Source organism: Procambarus clarkii, chromosome 25 (assembly GCF_040958095.1).
Source record: "Procambarus clarkii isolate CNS0578487 chromosome 25, FALCON_Pclarkii_2.0, whole genome shotgun sequence".
Classification (NCBI taxonomy): Eukaryota; Metazoa; Arthropoda; class Malacostraca; order Decapoda; family Cambaridae; genus Procambarus; species Procambarus clarkii.
This window is the reverse complement of record NC_091174.1, coordinates 10830328-10846768: the sequence shown is the minus strand read 5'-3', so window position 1 is coordinate 10846768 and position 16441 is coordinate 10830328. Positions and strand designations below refer to the sequence as shown.

At 38.4% G+C, this 16441-nt stretch overlaps 1 protein-coding gene across 15 annotated transcripts in view; it reads left to right on the top strand.

The window, feature by feature from the left end:
* The window catches only part of rdgA (retinal degeneration A), a 699236-nt gene that overhangs the window by 661904 nt on the left and 20891 nt on the right, over positions 1 to 16441 (top strand). For 11 of the 15 annotated variants that reach the window (XM_069331304.1, XM_069331297.1, XM_069331293.1 and 8 more), the window contains 7 exons: positions 444 to 636; positions 1858 to 1957; positions 3342 to 3526; positions 3993 to 4140; positions 4376 to 4466; positions 7906 to 8059; positions 15524 to 15691. In XM_069331304.1, the coding sequence (XP_069187405.1) occupies positions 444 to 636; positions 1858 to 1957; positions 3342 to 3526; positions 3993 to 4140; positions 4376 to 4466; positions 7906 to 8059; positions 15524 to 15691 (1039 nt within the window). The remainder of the gene's footprint in view (positions 1 to 443; positions 637 to 1857; positions 1958 to 3341; positions 3527 to 3992; positions 4141 to 4375; positions 4467 to 7905; positions 8060 to 15523; positions 15692 to 16441) is intronic. The other 4 variants (XM_069331300.1, XM_069331301.1, XM_069331299.1 and 1 more) reach the window with 1 other exon arrangement.

The window sequence follows — 16441 nt, the reverse complement described above, 5'->3', positions numbered from 1 at the left end:
CTTGTACACATAATTTGTGTATATACACACACACACACACACAGGATATGGTGTATATACTCCTGTATATAAATAGGTAAATGACCAGGTACTTGGTCATTTACAACCTATACGTTTCAACTTCATTTACTACAACTAACCAACCACCAACTTCATTTACAACTACTTCAGTTATCAATCTCACCACCCTTGTCACTATTAACTCCATTCACTAGCCCTACCACTCTCAACCTTTACACTACTACCACTCATGGCCTCACTCACCCTTCTTGCCACTCTCAACCTCACACACACCCCTCTTGCCATAAACTTTCATTTTTCTCATACTATGTCCTCGTACGGTATTCCCCAACCATAATAAACCTGTCACTCCTCTTAACATAATCAAACTTATTCCTTGCACCTCAGTTTAAACACTCCCATTGTCTATCCATCCACCACAGAGGCCAACCCACAGAAGTTCAACTCTCGGCTTCGCAACAAGATGTTCTATGGGCAAGCTGGAGGCAAGGACCTGCTGCAGCGTAAATGGAAGGACCTCTCCGATAACTGCACACTAGAGTGTGATGGCAAGGACATGACCCCTATACTGAAGGAAAATAAGGTCCATGCTGTGGTTTTCCTCAATATACCCAGGTAAGGCCTCGTACAAATTATTGTATTTTCACTCATCCTATCACCGAGTATCATTAATTTTACAATATGGTATTTTACTTGAAGATCTCTATTGACTCCTCCTTTATGCCGTCTCGTCTTTTAACCTCTCTACTTATATTTGATTCCTGGCTCTTGTATCTTTGGAAGGACCCATCATGCTTTGCAGCTCTACTTTATGATCAACCATTTATTTAGTTTCCTGTCTGCTGTTGTAAATATTTTTCTGCACATGACAAATTCATTTATCCACCCTTTCACCTTGAAAATAATACCATATACAGTATAGCTTAAACAGGTAAGCCTTAATCAATCTGCATGAGGGATATGTTTCTGGTATACCTTTCACTACATGAACTTACACAGAGCAAAATTAACTTCATATAGGTTAAATATTGATGCTTCATGAGACCTCCAAATCTCATGCTTAAACTTGTGAGTGGATGAACCCAACAATGCATACTTTAAATTTTGTTTTCAAGCAGAAAGCAGAATTACAAAGGTGATTTTTGCATTATGGAAAGTTATACAGATAAAAAAACAACTACTGTACTGTATTGTACTTACATTTCTTTGTATCCAGGATATTTGTTTGGGATACGTGTACTGTCATTAATTTATCAATGACAACCTTTTCATTTCAATAATAAAATAATACATTTCATAAAATAGGTTTGTCATATGATCATCCTGTATATTCACAATTAAAAAGATCCATTTAATCTGTAATAATCATTTTTATACACAATCACTTAGAACCTCATCTCTGCATGTCAGTCATACCATTCCTCACTCATTCCTAATTACTTTCTTCGTTCTTACTACATTTACAGTACTGTACTCGTTATTTTTCTCCTATCCCTGCCTGTATAACCTCTCAATTAATTTTCCCATTCTTATATATAATAATAATAATTTATTCACAATATGCAATAGGCATGTTAAAATGGTTGCATAGTAGTTAAAGTTACTATATATTATATTCAAGTTCAAATCAAACCCACTAGTTACACATGTCACATCTACTAACTTCGAAGAAGCACAATTGTCATCTACAGTATTGTAATTATTTATCTCGCACTCCACACACCCACAGAGGTCACCTAAGAAGAACGAGTAAGAGCTCCCAATCCCAGTTTCCCTTCCTCTTGTACTGGGGGTTGCATATCAGTGAGCCAATAGTTAATTCACTACCTGTTTCAGCTATGGCTCTGGCACCCATCCTTGGAATCGTAGTAGTGGAGTGGAACAGCACACAGATGATGGCATCATTGAAGTTATTGGGCTCACCACATACCAGATGGTGAGTACAAGAGCTGGGTGTGAATGTCCAGTAGGCGTAACACGTATTTAAAAATTAATGTATTTTAAATGCCAAATGGCCAATAACAGATTTATTGTCATTTCTTTTGGATTACATTGGATTAATTTTACCAATAATGAAGTTTTGAGTATTGTAAATGGTATCATTATCTTAAAACTGTACCATCTTTGGTTACTGAGGCAGCCTTTAATAATTCTCTCCTGTACATGATGATACCGTGTCCATCATCGTCTTAATTAAAATACGCCAAACAATCACTATATTTTCAAAGGTGGGGACAGGAGTAGATGACTTATGACTCATCTTAACATCTTAACAGGCATAACATTTGTCCTTCCCATAGCTTATGTTAAGCCTTATCCTATCAGTTTTCCATGGAACATGACCCACCAAAATGTTTACAACCAGATCCCAATTACTGCTGGGTGAACAGTTAAGGACTGGCACACAGTCAATCTTCCCTGGCCAGGGCTGAAGCCCAGACAAAATTGCTCTTAAGGTGTTGGGCAAGTGTGTTACCACCATGCCACATAGTCTAAGTTAGCATGGTGTTATTTACATATATTTGCTAGGAATTTAAGATTTGTACTATGAAATTTAGGTTAAAGTTTAGGATTAACAGATATGTAATTACAGGTAAATTGCTCTCAAACTGGGTAATATTTACTCTTATATCTATTTGGTTGGTAGTTTGGTTTCTTAATAAAGTATTATATCTTATCAATGGTGAGGATCATTTTGTAATTTGTAGTCCACAAGAACTTTTTGAGTTTGACATTTTCGATGTCATTTAAGATGTTTGGGCTAGAAGATGAGAAGATAAAAAATTGTCAACAAATAGTATTGACTTGGTGTTGGTTTGTATTTGGTTAGTCAGTGATTTATTGTACTAGTACATAAAAGAGAAAAATAATGCATCAAGAATGTTCCTTGGCAAACTGTGTTAATTGGCAGTATAAGGGAAGTAGTATCATTGATGGCAATGTAGTGTTTGTTAATGAGATAAGTATTTGAAGAAATTGACCCCTGACTATTGTAAATGTACCTTAGGGAGAAAACTATGGTTTCCCATTGTCAGGGACAGGAAGTGTATTTGGCTTACAAAGGTTTCCCTCGGCCACTTGACTGACTTTTCCTAGAAGATGATCCACAATTAATTTTATTCAGAGCCGAGTGTATTAAGTTAACATGTTTATTATGACATCATTGATACACATTAAGGGATGCAAAGCCAAAATGGGAGAGATGTATATAATAATAAAAGATGATTGTATTATAGAGCTTCCTTTTCACAGTAGGGTCCTTCTTAGCCAAGATGGATACTTAAAATATAGGCATTAATTTAGTATTTTCTTATTTTCAGCCACTGCTACAGGCCGGGGGTCATGGGACAACAATCTGCCAGTGCAAGAGAGCCAGGATTATCACCAGAAAGACTATTCCCATGCAGGTGGATGGTGAGGCAGCGAGGGTCAATCCTAGCATCATTGAGCTTACTCACCTCAACAAGGCTTCCATGGTGACTAAGAAGAAAGCTAAGTCTGTCACGTAAGTAATGTCTAGCTATCGGTTACTTTTGTCTGGAGGGCATTTAATTGTGGGCTTATGTATGTACAGTACACTTCAAGAAGTAGTTAAAGAGTTAATAAAAAATTTTGTTTATACAGTACTTTATAGTCCTTGGCTGACTTTAATACTTGATTTCAGTTCTTGAGCAGATGTAAGACATTTGTAGGTTTTCTACCTTACTGACTTTTGCTCAAGATTTTCACAGCTGTAAAATAAATCCAGTCAACCATAATAACTTCACTTGAATGTATAAATGCAGTACTGAGTACTGTAAAATGAAATGTGATTCCATCTTTTACTGAATAATGAATTATCCAACACTACTTTCAAGCACTGGGATATATAAAACTGTTTTAACTTTGTCTCTATAAAGAGCCTGAATTTGCTGCTCTAGGTAACTTCTTGATACCAATATGATATTTGGCTCAAATTCTTCTCTTATCAGGATGCCTCATCTGGAACAGCTTCGTTTGCAAGTCTCAAGGATCACCATGTATGACTACGAACAGCATCATTATGACAAGGAGAAGTTGCGAAGTGCTTCTTCTTCCATTGGTGTCATTATGAGTGACCAGGATGCTGACCTTGAGCAGGTAAGATGAGAGAGAGAGAGAGTTTTTGAGTAGTAATTCAGATAACAATGATTGAGAGAATATTTCTTGGTTTGTTGAACTGGAGGATGATGGTCGTATGGCTATCAGTAGTACAGTAGTTCTATTTAGCCTAATTAATTCTGGTCCCTATCCTTTTTATATTTGTTCTTATACAATACTTTTAACATTTTTAGTTTTGCCATGTATGGATTGCTACATTCCTTTATATTTGCAGGTTCGGAAGCACATAAATCGTATGATGGAGGACGCGTCAAATAAGGGCAGGTCTGCTCGGCCCTTGAGTGAGAGTTGGTGCTTCCTTGATTGTAAGTACTGCACTTGCCACCCCAGTACTGTACCTGGTCTTACCACCCCAGTACTGTACCTGGTCTTACCACCCCCAGTACTGTAGCTGGTCCTACCACCCCAGTACTGTACTTAGTCTTACCCACCCCAGTACTGTACCTGGTCTTACCACCCCAGTACTGTACCTGGGGTTACCACCACAATATTTGCCATTATTACCACCCCAGGACCTGTATAGGCAGTATACATTACTTGTTACCACCTCATCACTCGCTTGTTTCTGCAACTATTCTTTGTTCCTGCAACTATTCCTGCACTAGTTACTGCTACCTCCGTCCTATATTTTATACAGTATGTATATCATCTCTGTTTTGAAAATTGCCAACTTTTTTTTTTTATAAATTATGCTCACATGTCTTGTTATATGACTTGATTCTTTTTGTAATGTCTTACAGTATTTACCTGAATTGACTTGAGAGCCACCATCCCTAGTTGCCTCAACAGGGACGGGTGAATTTTGAACTGGAATACTGTCTTGGGATTTATGGCTTTGGGTGGGGGGTAGGTGATTCCATGGGTTTATTGCCTCATGGGTGAAATGGTTTATCCTGTTTTCTCTCCTGCACTGTAATTGCCTAAGTGTTGTTATAGGAGGAGAGCTACATTTGTGGTGTCCTGTCTTCCCAGTACTCTTTGTCATATGACTCTTTGAAACTACTGATGGTTTTGGCTGCCACCACCTTCCCACTTAGCTGGTTCCAACTTTCAATGACTTTTTGCAAAATTTAACTTTTTAATGTTTTTTTATGGTAGCTTTGTTCCCTTTGCTCTAATCTATGATCTCATGTTCTTGAAGTGGCTTGTTGAGTGTGAAGCTGTTGCTCCTAGTATGAGTTGCATATAACCTTTTAAAGAAGTGGTCTGAATTAATATCTTCCAATTTGCTTAGTACTGTATTGTAAAGGTCTCAATGAATTCAGCTCCATGTTTGATTTGTAATGTTGTTCCTGAGCCTATCAATTTTTCCTTGTATACGAATTGATCAAGTTTTGGGATGATTTTTGTCACTCTGCATTGAACTTATTCCAAAGTAGATACAGTGACAACGACTTACGATTGCCCTGACTTACGATAATTTCGAGTTACTATATAAATTTGATCAGAAAATGCGACTCAACTTACGATAGTGACGTCGACTAACGATATTCATTGATACACATTCAGGTCGACCAAGCACATGGTTCCTGGTTGCGCGGGCAGACCTGCCTCAGTTTACCAGAGCCGCCTGCTTAGTGCCAATCACACTTGTAAGAAATTCCATTATTTTGGGGATTTTTTTGTTTTTTGAACATAAAAGTAATTATTATATATCACGCCGTGGGTCCCAAGAAAGTCAGTGGTAAGGTTCAACCTAAGAAAACACACGTGAGGATGACCACAGAGGAAAAACAAGAAATCATTCGTAAACGTGAAAATGGTATGAGGGTTGTTGATGTAGAGGATGCCCCTTCCTCATTTATTATGAAAATGTGTGCAGCGTGGGAAGAGCTACAAACTTTTGCTGAAACGACTCCCCCAAATCAAGTTGCAGTAGGCCGTTGCCTTAACCTTTTCAATGACACTGTGATGCATTACTACAGACAAATATTGAAAAAATTGAAAAAATAAAGTGTTTAAAAGGTTTGTTCAGTGAATGTCAGGTAGGCTGCTACATTTTCTATAAAAAATACAAAAATAAAATGAAACAATAAAAAAAATGAAAAAATTGAAAAAAAGGAAAAATGTCTAAAAGGTTTGTTCAGTGGATGTCAGGTAGGCTGCTCCATTTTCTATAAAAAATAAAAACAAATAGAAAATAAAAAAAAGAATAAAAAAAATGAAAATTGAAAAAATATCTAAAAGGTTTGTTCAGTGTATGCCAGGTAGGCTGCTCCATTTTCTAAAAAAAAAAAAAAAAAAAAAAAAAAAAAAAAAAAAAAAAAAATGAAAAAACTTGAAAAAAGAAAAATAATCACTTCCTGATGTTATAATGGAAGGGGACTCTCCTTCCAAACACTAACACCTCTCCTCCTCCTCACAGTTTTCATACGCCAACAAGAGTCATCAATAAAGGTAAACAATAGCTTGTACATAACTTTAGTACTAAAGGTTTTTGTGAATTAGGTATAAAATTTACTTTGAAGTTAATTTTTTAGGGAGTGTGGAATGGATTAATTCAATTCCCAGTATTTCTTATGGGAAAATTCGTTTCAACATACGATATTTCGATTTACGATACGTCTCTGGGAACGGATTTCCATCGTAAGGCCCCACTGTATGTCCTTTTGAAGGTGAAGTCTCAGTGCTTGGATTCAAAATCCCAGATGAGGATACACCGTAATTACACTTGGGTAATTACCATAAATTTGTATAGCTGAATACTGTGACCATTTTCTTTTCCTTGAAGTCAGTGGTTCATTCGACATTCTTAAAGTTTTTTTTTTCTTTATCGCAGTTTCTACTTGCTGAGAAACTGTTAATGATTGGGGGATCATAACTCCTAGGTCTTTTTCTTTATTAATCTGTTGCATAGCCGTGTTGTTGATATGGTAGTCATGATGCCCTACTTGCAAGGTCTTGCATTTTTCAACACTGAAAAGCAATTACCAGCTTTCTGATCATTTGTGAAGTTCATATAAATTGTTTTGCCAGGCCTCACTATAGATTTTACTTTCATATTTACCAAATATTTTTGTGCCAAATGAAAATTTAATGTGATTTGGGATTTTCTCATCCATGTCGTTGACATATATTATAATAGGACTTGCTCCCAGATGGAACCTTGCAGTATGCCATTCACATTTGTTGTGAAAGGATTACAACCAAGCATTTGGTGTTAAACCATTTGTTTTACCCATTGTTTTATCTATTACAGTATTTTTGCTTTAAGTGTAGATAACAAGCTACTTTCTCATTCATTGCTTACCATACGCTTTTTTGGGATGAGATCGAGATGAAGTGAGGAAGTGATGCCAACTGCCTCACTTTACAGGATAGATACCAACATCTAATGATGATCTGAAGGTAGCATACAAATGGCAAACTAACACTTAGCCATGTCTTATTAATCTATTTGAAGCAGAGTATTGCATGAAGGATGATTTTTGTGTGCAAATAAAGGAAACTTATGGAGATCATTCCAGGCTGGATAAAGATTTCTCGTGTCTTCCTTCCTAGATGTAGAAATTTTGTAAAAACTGTCTTCAGTGATTTTTCAAATGTCTCCAACATTTGGAGGCACTTTATTATCTAGAGAATATTTATATGTAACTACCTCCTCAAGGAAGGGATCAGAGTCCTGAAAGGAAAACAAAATAGTGAGGGGGATACAGATAGAATTAAGAGTTAAGTAACAAAGAAACGAGGCTTAACTAGGTTTACAAACAGGCGTACTGAAATTTATGATGTGCTTTCTTTCAGCATGCACAGCTGAAAGGTTCTTCCGTATTGATCGGGCCCAGGAACACCTCCACTACGTGACGGACATTTGCACCGAGGACCTCTTCGTGCTGGACCCAGAACTCACCGACCCCACCAGCGTCAGCAGTGGCGCCATTGTGAGAGCAGATGTTAGGTGAGGTGGTCAAGATTTGTAGGGTTGGGAAGATAGGGATGATGACATGAAGGAAGAGTGAGCCTTATTGGAAGCCAGTGTGTCTGTAAGAGAAGGTGGGCTATGCTTGGCTATTGTAGATTTGGAGGTCTTTCCCTGTTCATTGGTTGATTATATAAGATATTTAATTAATTTGAAAGCTGCAGTGACTAGTGCCTTTAAAGTGTACTTTAAATAGCTAATATTAATTCATTACTGATGTACGCCATTTTGTTTTGTTTATTAATTATTTGTAAATGTTACCATTTGTATACAACTTAATTTGAATAATGATGAATTAAACTTAATGTAGATCCCATTAGCCCCCTTAGTATAAAAATTAATTACCAAATTAAAATAATTGTAAAAAATACTTCTTTGAATAGACATGAAAAGCATCTATCTGAGCGATTCGGTTGTCTCCGAAGGTAAGATCTACTAAAGCCTCTGTTCAACATTGGTGACGGTCTCTCAAATTATATTTTCAGCATCATTGCTGCAGGGTAGTTGTCACTCCAAGGTCATAAAAATGCTGTGAGGGTTATTACTGGAATTAAACGCAATCCAGCCTAAAATAACCAACAGAAGGTACATTCCATAATTTTGTCCCCTAACTCCCCTTGCCACTTCGGGGGGTATAGGGATTTTATGTAGCTTCAGGGCACCGATCCCCCCAGCCACAGGGCATGGCGAGACGGCACCCCTAAGCATACCTAATACCCTAACACACACAAACTAAAATAAACATAAATGGCAGATCACTTAACTGCCAAACCAATTGTACCTCATTGCCCACTGTTTGCTCAGCAACCCCCAGGTACCCTTGTACCTATCAACAGGTGACAGCACCTCATCCTACAACATGACTGCTAGTCCACACACACAGTGAGCATTCCTTCTGTTAAAACTCTGGAAGCTAACAGCATCAGCACAGTAAATAAAAGGGAATCGGGTCTGCCAAATCACTTGCATTTATTATATCTTATTTTTTTATTTTATTTATTTTTTATTTTTATATTTACAAGGTGGTACAATGGGTTTATGAGAGTACATAGCATTGATGTTTTTACATTCTTGTAAAGCCATTAACACGCATAGCATTCCGAGCAGGTTCTTAATCTAACAGATAATTTTAAGTAGGTAATTTGTAGCAAAATTGAAAAAGTTTAAACTTTTAGATAAAAGTTCTAAACTTTTTAAATCAGTATATCTACTGATAGTTGTATTTCTGAACTATTCACATTCAGTTGTTGCCAAAGGTTGACACAGATGACAAACAAAAAGGGCCTCATAATGGTCATGAGAGAGATTATAGCAAGAGCAAATAAAGATAAATCATGATTATTGGTACTTGGTGACCTCAACGTGAAATCAATAGATTGGGAGGAGTATGAAGCAAGAACAGAGAATTTATGGACTGACAGATTTGTAAACCTCATCCTGGAGACATTCATGTATCAACACGTTAAGCACACCAACTACACTTAGGTAAAAACAAAACAAACAAAAAAAATTACAAGAATGAGGGTTCAAGGCAGTCGCCTTTAATTATGGATTTGATATTTACCAGGAAAGAAGAAGAGATATTTGACATTCAGTACCTTCTTCCTTGTGTAAGAGCAACCATGTCTGTTTTTAAATTAAATATGCAATTTATTATAACTCAAAAGATAATGAGGAAAATATAACATTTGAAAAGCTTGATTTCAGTAGAGGACTCTATGGGAAAACTTGGCAAGTTCTTTGGTGAATTTGATTGGAAAGACTTGTTGTTAGGCAAGGAAATAAATGAAATATATGCCAAGTTTTGTGAGATATATGATGAAAGCACAAAAGAATATACTGTATACCAAAACAAGAGGTGCAGAACTAGAAAACAGGATTGCTTTAACAGAAATTGCAAGAGAACCAGAGAACAAAAGACAAGAAAATGGAATCAATATAGGATGAGACCAAACCCTCAAACATGCCAGTAGTACAAAGAAGCAAGAAACAACTACACGGAAGTGAGAACAGAGGCAGCAAGAAATTTTGAGAAGGGGATAGGGAACAAATGTTAAACAGAACCAGGCCTATTCTATAAATTCCTTAAGAGTGAATTGCAGGTAAAGGATAAAATTCAGAGGTTGAAAATGGGGAACAGTTTCGTGGAGAATGAAAAGTAAATGTGTGAAACACTAAATGAACAGTTTCTAAGTTTGTGCAAAATGAAGTTTCAGAGAACTGGACACAATACAAATTTCTGAGAATAATAAAGAGTAAATAGAGGTTTCTCAAGACAAAGTGGAAAGAATGCTCAAGGAGCTAAGTAGGGACAAAGCAGTTGACCCAGATGGAGTTTCACCTTGGGTTCTGAAGGAATGTGCATATAAGTTCAGCACTGCAATTGATTTTTCAGTCATGTTTGTGTACAGGAATCATGGAGATACAGGGGTATATGAAAAAAGGCAAAGATAGTTCCAATTTACAAAAATGGTAGCAGGGGAAGACCCTCTTAATTATAGACCTGTATCGTTGAGAAGCATAGCAGATAAAATGTTAGAATAAATAATTCAAACTAACTGGGTAGAACACCTGGAGAGAAATTATATAATAACAGATGGTATGGTTTTCGATCAGGGAGATAGTGTTACAAATCTATTTAGTTTCTATAATGGAGCTACAGAGATTTTGTAGGAAAGAGGTGGTTGGATTGACTGCATTTATCTTAAAAAGGCTAATAATAATAATATTATTATTATTATTATTGATGCCAGAAATGACAACTGAGCCTGTCTTGATGCAAGTCCAGGGGACTCAATATATCTTACTTTAGTGGGCAACCAAATGTGAATAGTTACAAAAAAAAATTGCATGTATTGCAAAATATTGTTGAATTCAGTCAGGCAAATTCATTATTTGGGTTTGGGATAGTACAGTAAATAGGTAAATACCTTGAGGTGGAGGGGCAAAGTGACCATTAGTCATAGCTGCTTAACTATTGTTTTCCAGTACCCACCTGGATGACGCTTCTAAAACAAGAATATTATTGTACCTATGGCTCCCTTCAAAAAGTATGGGTATAGTATGCATAAAGTATGCTAGTATGTGATCATACTTAAAATTTTAAATATAATAGTAACTTAAATTTTTAACAAGAGTTTATAATGAAACTGAACAAGGTAAATCTTGTATAAAGTAAGGGGGGGGGGGTTCATGTTTTAGTTTACAAGATAAGAGTAATAAAATCAAAATTACTATTTATGCACATAGCCTCAACTTTACCACAAATTTTGATTTTTGAAGATCTGGTGCATTTAGACCTTCTAATTGTGTTGTGATGTAAGTTGTGAGTCAACTGCACAGTGGCCAGTGCAGTCAGTCCACAACTGAAAAATCCTAGGTTTTATTCCCACGCATGATGGAGATGCTTGAGCACGTCACCTTTCACCTGCTGATGAAATTAGTTCGCAAATGTGGTCGGACTTGTTGGTTCTCCAAAGTGGCCGTTCTTGGTCTTCTCAGAAGGGTCATGCCAGGACTCGGGGTTCTTCTGGTCGAGGAAGGCCATTGGTGCCAGCTTTCGAGGCAACATTGCCTTTGGAGCCAGTGTCGTCTTGTCGGCGCAATAAATTCTCTGTTCGTTGACTAGTTTCTCATAAGGGGCATCGGCCCTTTCGCGGTTCACCTTGTTGATGGGGTGATGGGGGCAAGCTCGCTCTGTTTGCTCGCGCTTGGTCCCATGATTCGTGGGTGTTTTTAGTCGTGTAATCTGGCCTGTGGTGGCATTTGGCGGCTCCTTCCCCTTCAGGGGGTTTCGTAACTGGCAGGGCAGGCTTCTTCCCCTGTGCTTCGTCAGGTCATCTCGGAGTGGGTGCGCTTGGGCATGGTCGTAACAACCCCATCCCTCATGTGGGTTTCTCGCCTGTTTCCAGTGCCAAAACTGGACTGTGCAGATCTGAGGTTCATTCTGAACTTATCCCATCTGAACCCCTGGATTCCTTGCTCCTCCTTTCATATGACCATTCCATCTCAGTTGGCTTCGTTGATGGTGTCTCACCTCAGAGCTTCATCCCGGCGACAGTATGAAGTTTCCTGGTGTTCTTTCCGCCATTTTCTCTCTCTTTGTAGGTTGTCTTTTATTTCTGTTCGGGTTGTCTTGTCCTTTCTATCTTGGCTTTTTCAGGACCGTCATTTGAGGCCTATTACTATCGCCTCATATCGTGCGGCACTGACGGAGCCGCTCCAGCTTGCATTCAGGGTGGCTGTCACTTCTGCCCCATTCCGTAAGCTTTCTCATGCTTTGTTTTACTCATGCTTTGTTTCACCTCTTGTCCTGCTCATGTGTCGCCTGAGCCGTCCTGATCCTTGGAGAGGGTGCTCTCCTATCTTTTTTCCCCTTGGTTTATGGTGGCCCTTTCGGTTCCAGGTTGTTTTTCCAAGGCTCTGTTCCTGTTGACATTAGCCTCTTGGGGTTGGGTCGGTGAGCTTCATGCTCTCCTCTGGAAAAGGGTCTTCTCTTTGTTTGTCCTGGTGGTCGGTTTTTTACGTTGCAGCCTTCTTCTTTTCTGGCAAAGAACGAGATAACTACTTTCCGGAGGGGTCCTTGGGTCATTGATGCTTGGTTGGTCAAGCTAGTGGTGCATCATGTCTTGTGTCCAGTTGCGGCTCTTCGCCGTTATCTGCACACTTCGACTTCGGTGGCTGGGGATGGGCTTTGAGTTGATCCAGTTTCCCATGTTCCCTGTTCCAGGACTCGGGTCTTCCAGGTCGTCCGCAGAGTATTAAGTCTTGTCTGTAGTCTATTCTCGTGCCCATGATGTTAGGAAGTTTGCTGCATTGGCTGCCGTGTCTGGCAACATGTCCTGGGCTGATATTCGGGCGCTGGGATTTTGGAGGTCGAACAGGGTCCTGGCTGCCCGTTATTTGGTTAACGTTCCTACTCCTGGGCATTCCTGTGTTGCCTTGGGTCGCAGGTTGTAGCTAGTTGTCTCGACTTCACGTTGAGGAGAGTGTGGCGGTGGGTAAGTCTCTCTATTCCATGTCTTTGGTTATGTAGCTCAGAAAATCAGTGTTGAATGTAATGAAGTGCCATTTTCTGGATGAGCCCCAAAGACTCCCTGGCAACCCTCGCTCCCTCCGGTCAGCGGTTTTTCGCATTGTTTGATGCCTAGCTTCTGATCTGGAGTGTTAGGTAGCCGGAACAGGGAGGGGAAGGCGCGCGGACGAGTGACACGGCAGTGGAATGTAATGTTTGCTTGTTTCCTTGGGATTGGATGGAGTTCTGCCTCTCTTTTTACTTTCTTTAGTTGTAATTTTCTTACCATGTGGGGTTTGTTTTGTTATGCCCACCTTTCTGGTTGCCTAACCCTGGTCAATGACAGATAAGGAAAACCCCCAACCAAAGAGGAGTTTTCCAGGGCCATTGCTCCCTGCACGTCTCTGAGGGGGCCAGGTTCTGGCTCGTGGTCCCTGGTAGACTGAACTCCATAGACTGATGCCCCGGTCTAATGTATTACATATTGTCCCAATAGCTTCATGGAGCTTCAAGGGTTCATCCAGAAAATGGCGTTTAATTACATTCAATGCTGGTTTTTAAGGAGGTCCAGAGCTGATGTGGAAGAATCATGTTACTATAATTGATAATAATTTGATGTGAGGGAAGTTGTACAGTTGGGACTGACCAAAGAATGGTTCAGTGTGGTCCATTCAGTTCTTGAATTATATCATTCTAATTACTTTTTTGTATTTTGGATTAGCTCAACTTTTTTTTTTTTTAGGTTAGAAGTATATGTCGATGCCCATGAGGCAATTATAGTACAGAAAGTGAAAGTAGATAAGACCGTAATATGCGAACTTCAGAGTTGGAAATTAAATATTTTCTCCAAATTTGTATAGAACTATACACATTTTGGGTATTTTTGCCTGCAAAATGGTCCAGTGAGACTTTCAGTTTAGTTGTATGTCAATACTGTAACTGCACCAGGGAATGGGTGAAGAAGACTTGCCTTCTAGCTCTCCAGCTAATTGTCAAGTTGCTCCTCGGGAAATTACTTCCACATCTATATACTATACAGCAGAACAAAATCTGAAATTATAAGTTATACTATTTTCATTAAACAAAAGTAATTGTATATCACTGTGGCCAGTAAATAATGTGGTTATTAGTTTTGTATTTTCATATTTGTTACCAAATCTATCACTGACGGGAAAGAGGCAAATCCACAATGGTTTTTAATTCCCAAGGGTCAAGATTTTTCATGAGAAACTGAATGCTCAGATTAAAATTAGTTACAACAGGTGAGTATTAGCTTGTTAGATTATAACTAGTTTGCATGCCTTTTCCATAATATTTTCACAGTATTTTAGTGGATGTGATTTTACTCCTGCAAGGCTTAGAAGAATGTACATTTGTAATTGCAGTACTGTTTAAACACTAAATCCATCCATCCCCAGTTGTGTTCTGGTGCATTTATACTACTGATTTGTTTATACTTTGTATTCAATTCATCTTATCTACAGTTTTATCCATTACCTTCTTGTACCTCCTTTCTTCAAAGTTTAATTATTAAATAAAAGTTACCCATTTTGTAGAGAAAAGACTGTTCAGGTGAAACCTCAGGGCCTTAACATCTGTATTTTCCTATTATTCACTTAATAGATAGGTAGATAAAGTATTCCTCCTCCTTTTGTCCAGAGATGCTCATTAGTCCTTTTGAAAGGCAGCTGCACTTCATAGCCTTCGGCCCCTATTACCTCAACCATGATTAGTGGTTTAGTTCTTACATGTGTAATAGTTACAATTTGACTCGATCGAATTGTATTCGGAGAGTAGAGAGTACATGGGGTACCAAGATACTGAAGCATTGCAACTGTGGCATCTGTTATATTGTTGATATCTGTGATTACCTTGGTACTAACACAAATATGCCTCTTTCACATGTATTACTAGTTGAAGAAAATACTATTGGAACATGATTTGCTATATGGTTATCAGGTGATTAGAAATTAATTGATATTCATTCAATTAATGAAGACACAACAAAATTTATTTATTTACCATAGTTAAATATTTACAAGAAAGTCAATTGGGATATTGTTTTGCAATGTTGGTGCAAAAATGGTATATCTTGCAAAGTCACCAACATGCATAGTATTTTGGGCAAGTATTTTAAGCTTAATAATATAGTTGAGGTATACATTGAGAGTTTGCTATTGTCTGTAAGTTACAGTAGTGATATGGAGGTATACACTGTACATTGAGTATTCGCAGGAACTTGAAAGTAAACAAAAGTTAAACTGTAACATTGGTAATAAACAGTAATACCAAGGTAATTGTTACATACCAGCAATCATGAAGCCTAAGTAGACAGCTCTGGTACCTGAAGTACCCCAGTAATTGTACGACCCTGGTAAAGTGTGTGGCCTGGTAACTGTGGTATTCCTGGTTATAACCGGGTCTCGCAGCGTGGACAACGACATAGATCATAGCGAGAGGATGGCCATGGTAAGCGACAGTGACTCTGGCGTGGGTGGAACTGATGCGGAGCAGCGAAACCCTACCTCTGCCCTCACCGCCAGCCAAGACTCCTCCGACACCGGGGAGGAGGAGGCCCTGGAGGCCCGGGTACCCAGGTAAACAGCTTACACTGCTGACCCGCGTGGAGGCACCTGACTTACCTATTGGAAGGGATAATGTCATTTGGAGTAGCATTTCTAGAAGATTAGAGACCTGAAATTACTATCATTTTGCTTTTGATGACTCTCGTTAACATAGTAAATAAAATACATTTTAATGTTAATAATTACTGTAAAATTCAAGGATAACAAGATAATCAACAGATTACGTATGGTATGAAAATCAGTGCAAAATATTTGGACATTGTTATGTAATGCATATTCTGAATGAAACATCAGTGTCAGCTTCCTCCACGTGGCCAGACATATGTAAACAGTAAACATACTAGCTGCTTGGGGCACGAGGTCTGGTGAGGCTGTGGCTGGTGTGGGTGCTGCTGATACTGCTGCTGTTGCTGATGTTGGTGTTGGTTCCATTGGTGCTGATGACGATGCTATTCTTTACAACTGCTCATAAGGACCTTCGCAGCTTCTTCTTACCATAGGGCTAATACAGAAGTATGGGAGCCTTGTTCATTTAAATGCAAGATAGAGATATTACAGGAGTAACTATTTTCTTGATAACTTCCTTGATTATCCTGTGAATGACATTTTATTTTGTGACTATTCCAGTTTTAATGCTTGCCACTTTTATTTTTATCTACTTAAGTCTTTGCTAAGCATTGGTCTGATAATTTGTAGCCTTGATCTTCATGGACAAATATTGTTGGAGTGTGGTTGACTTGTGGCAGCCATGACAAGCATCAT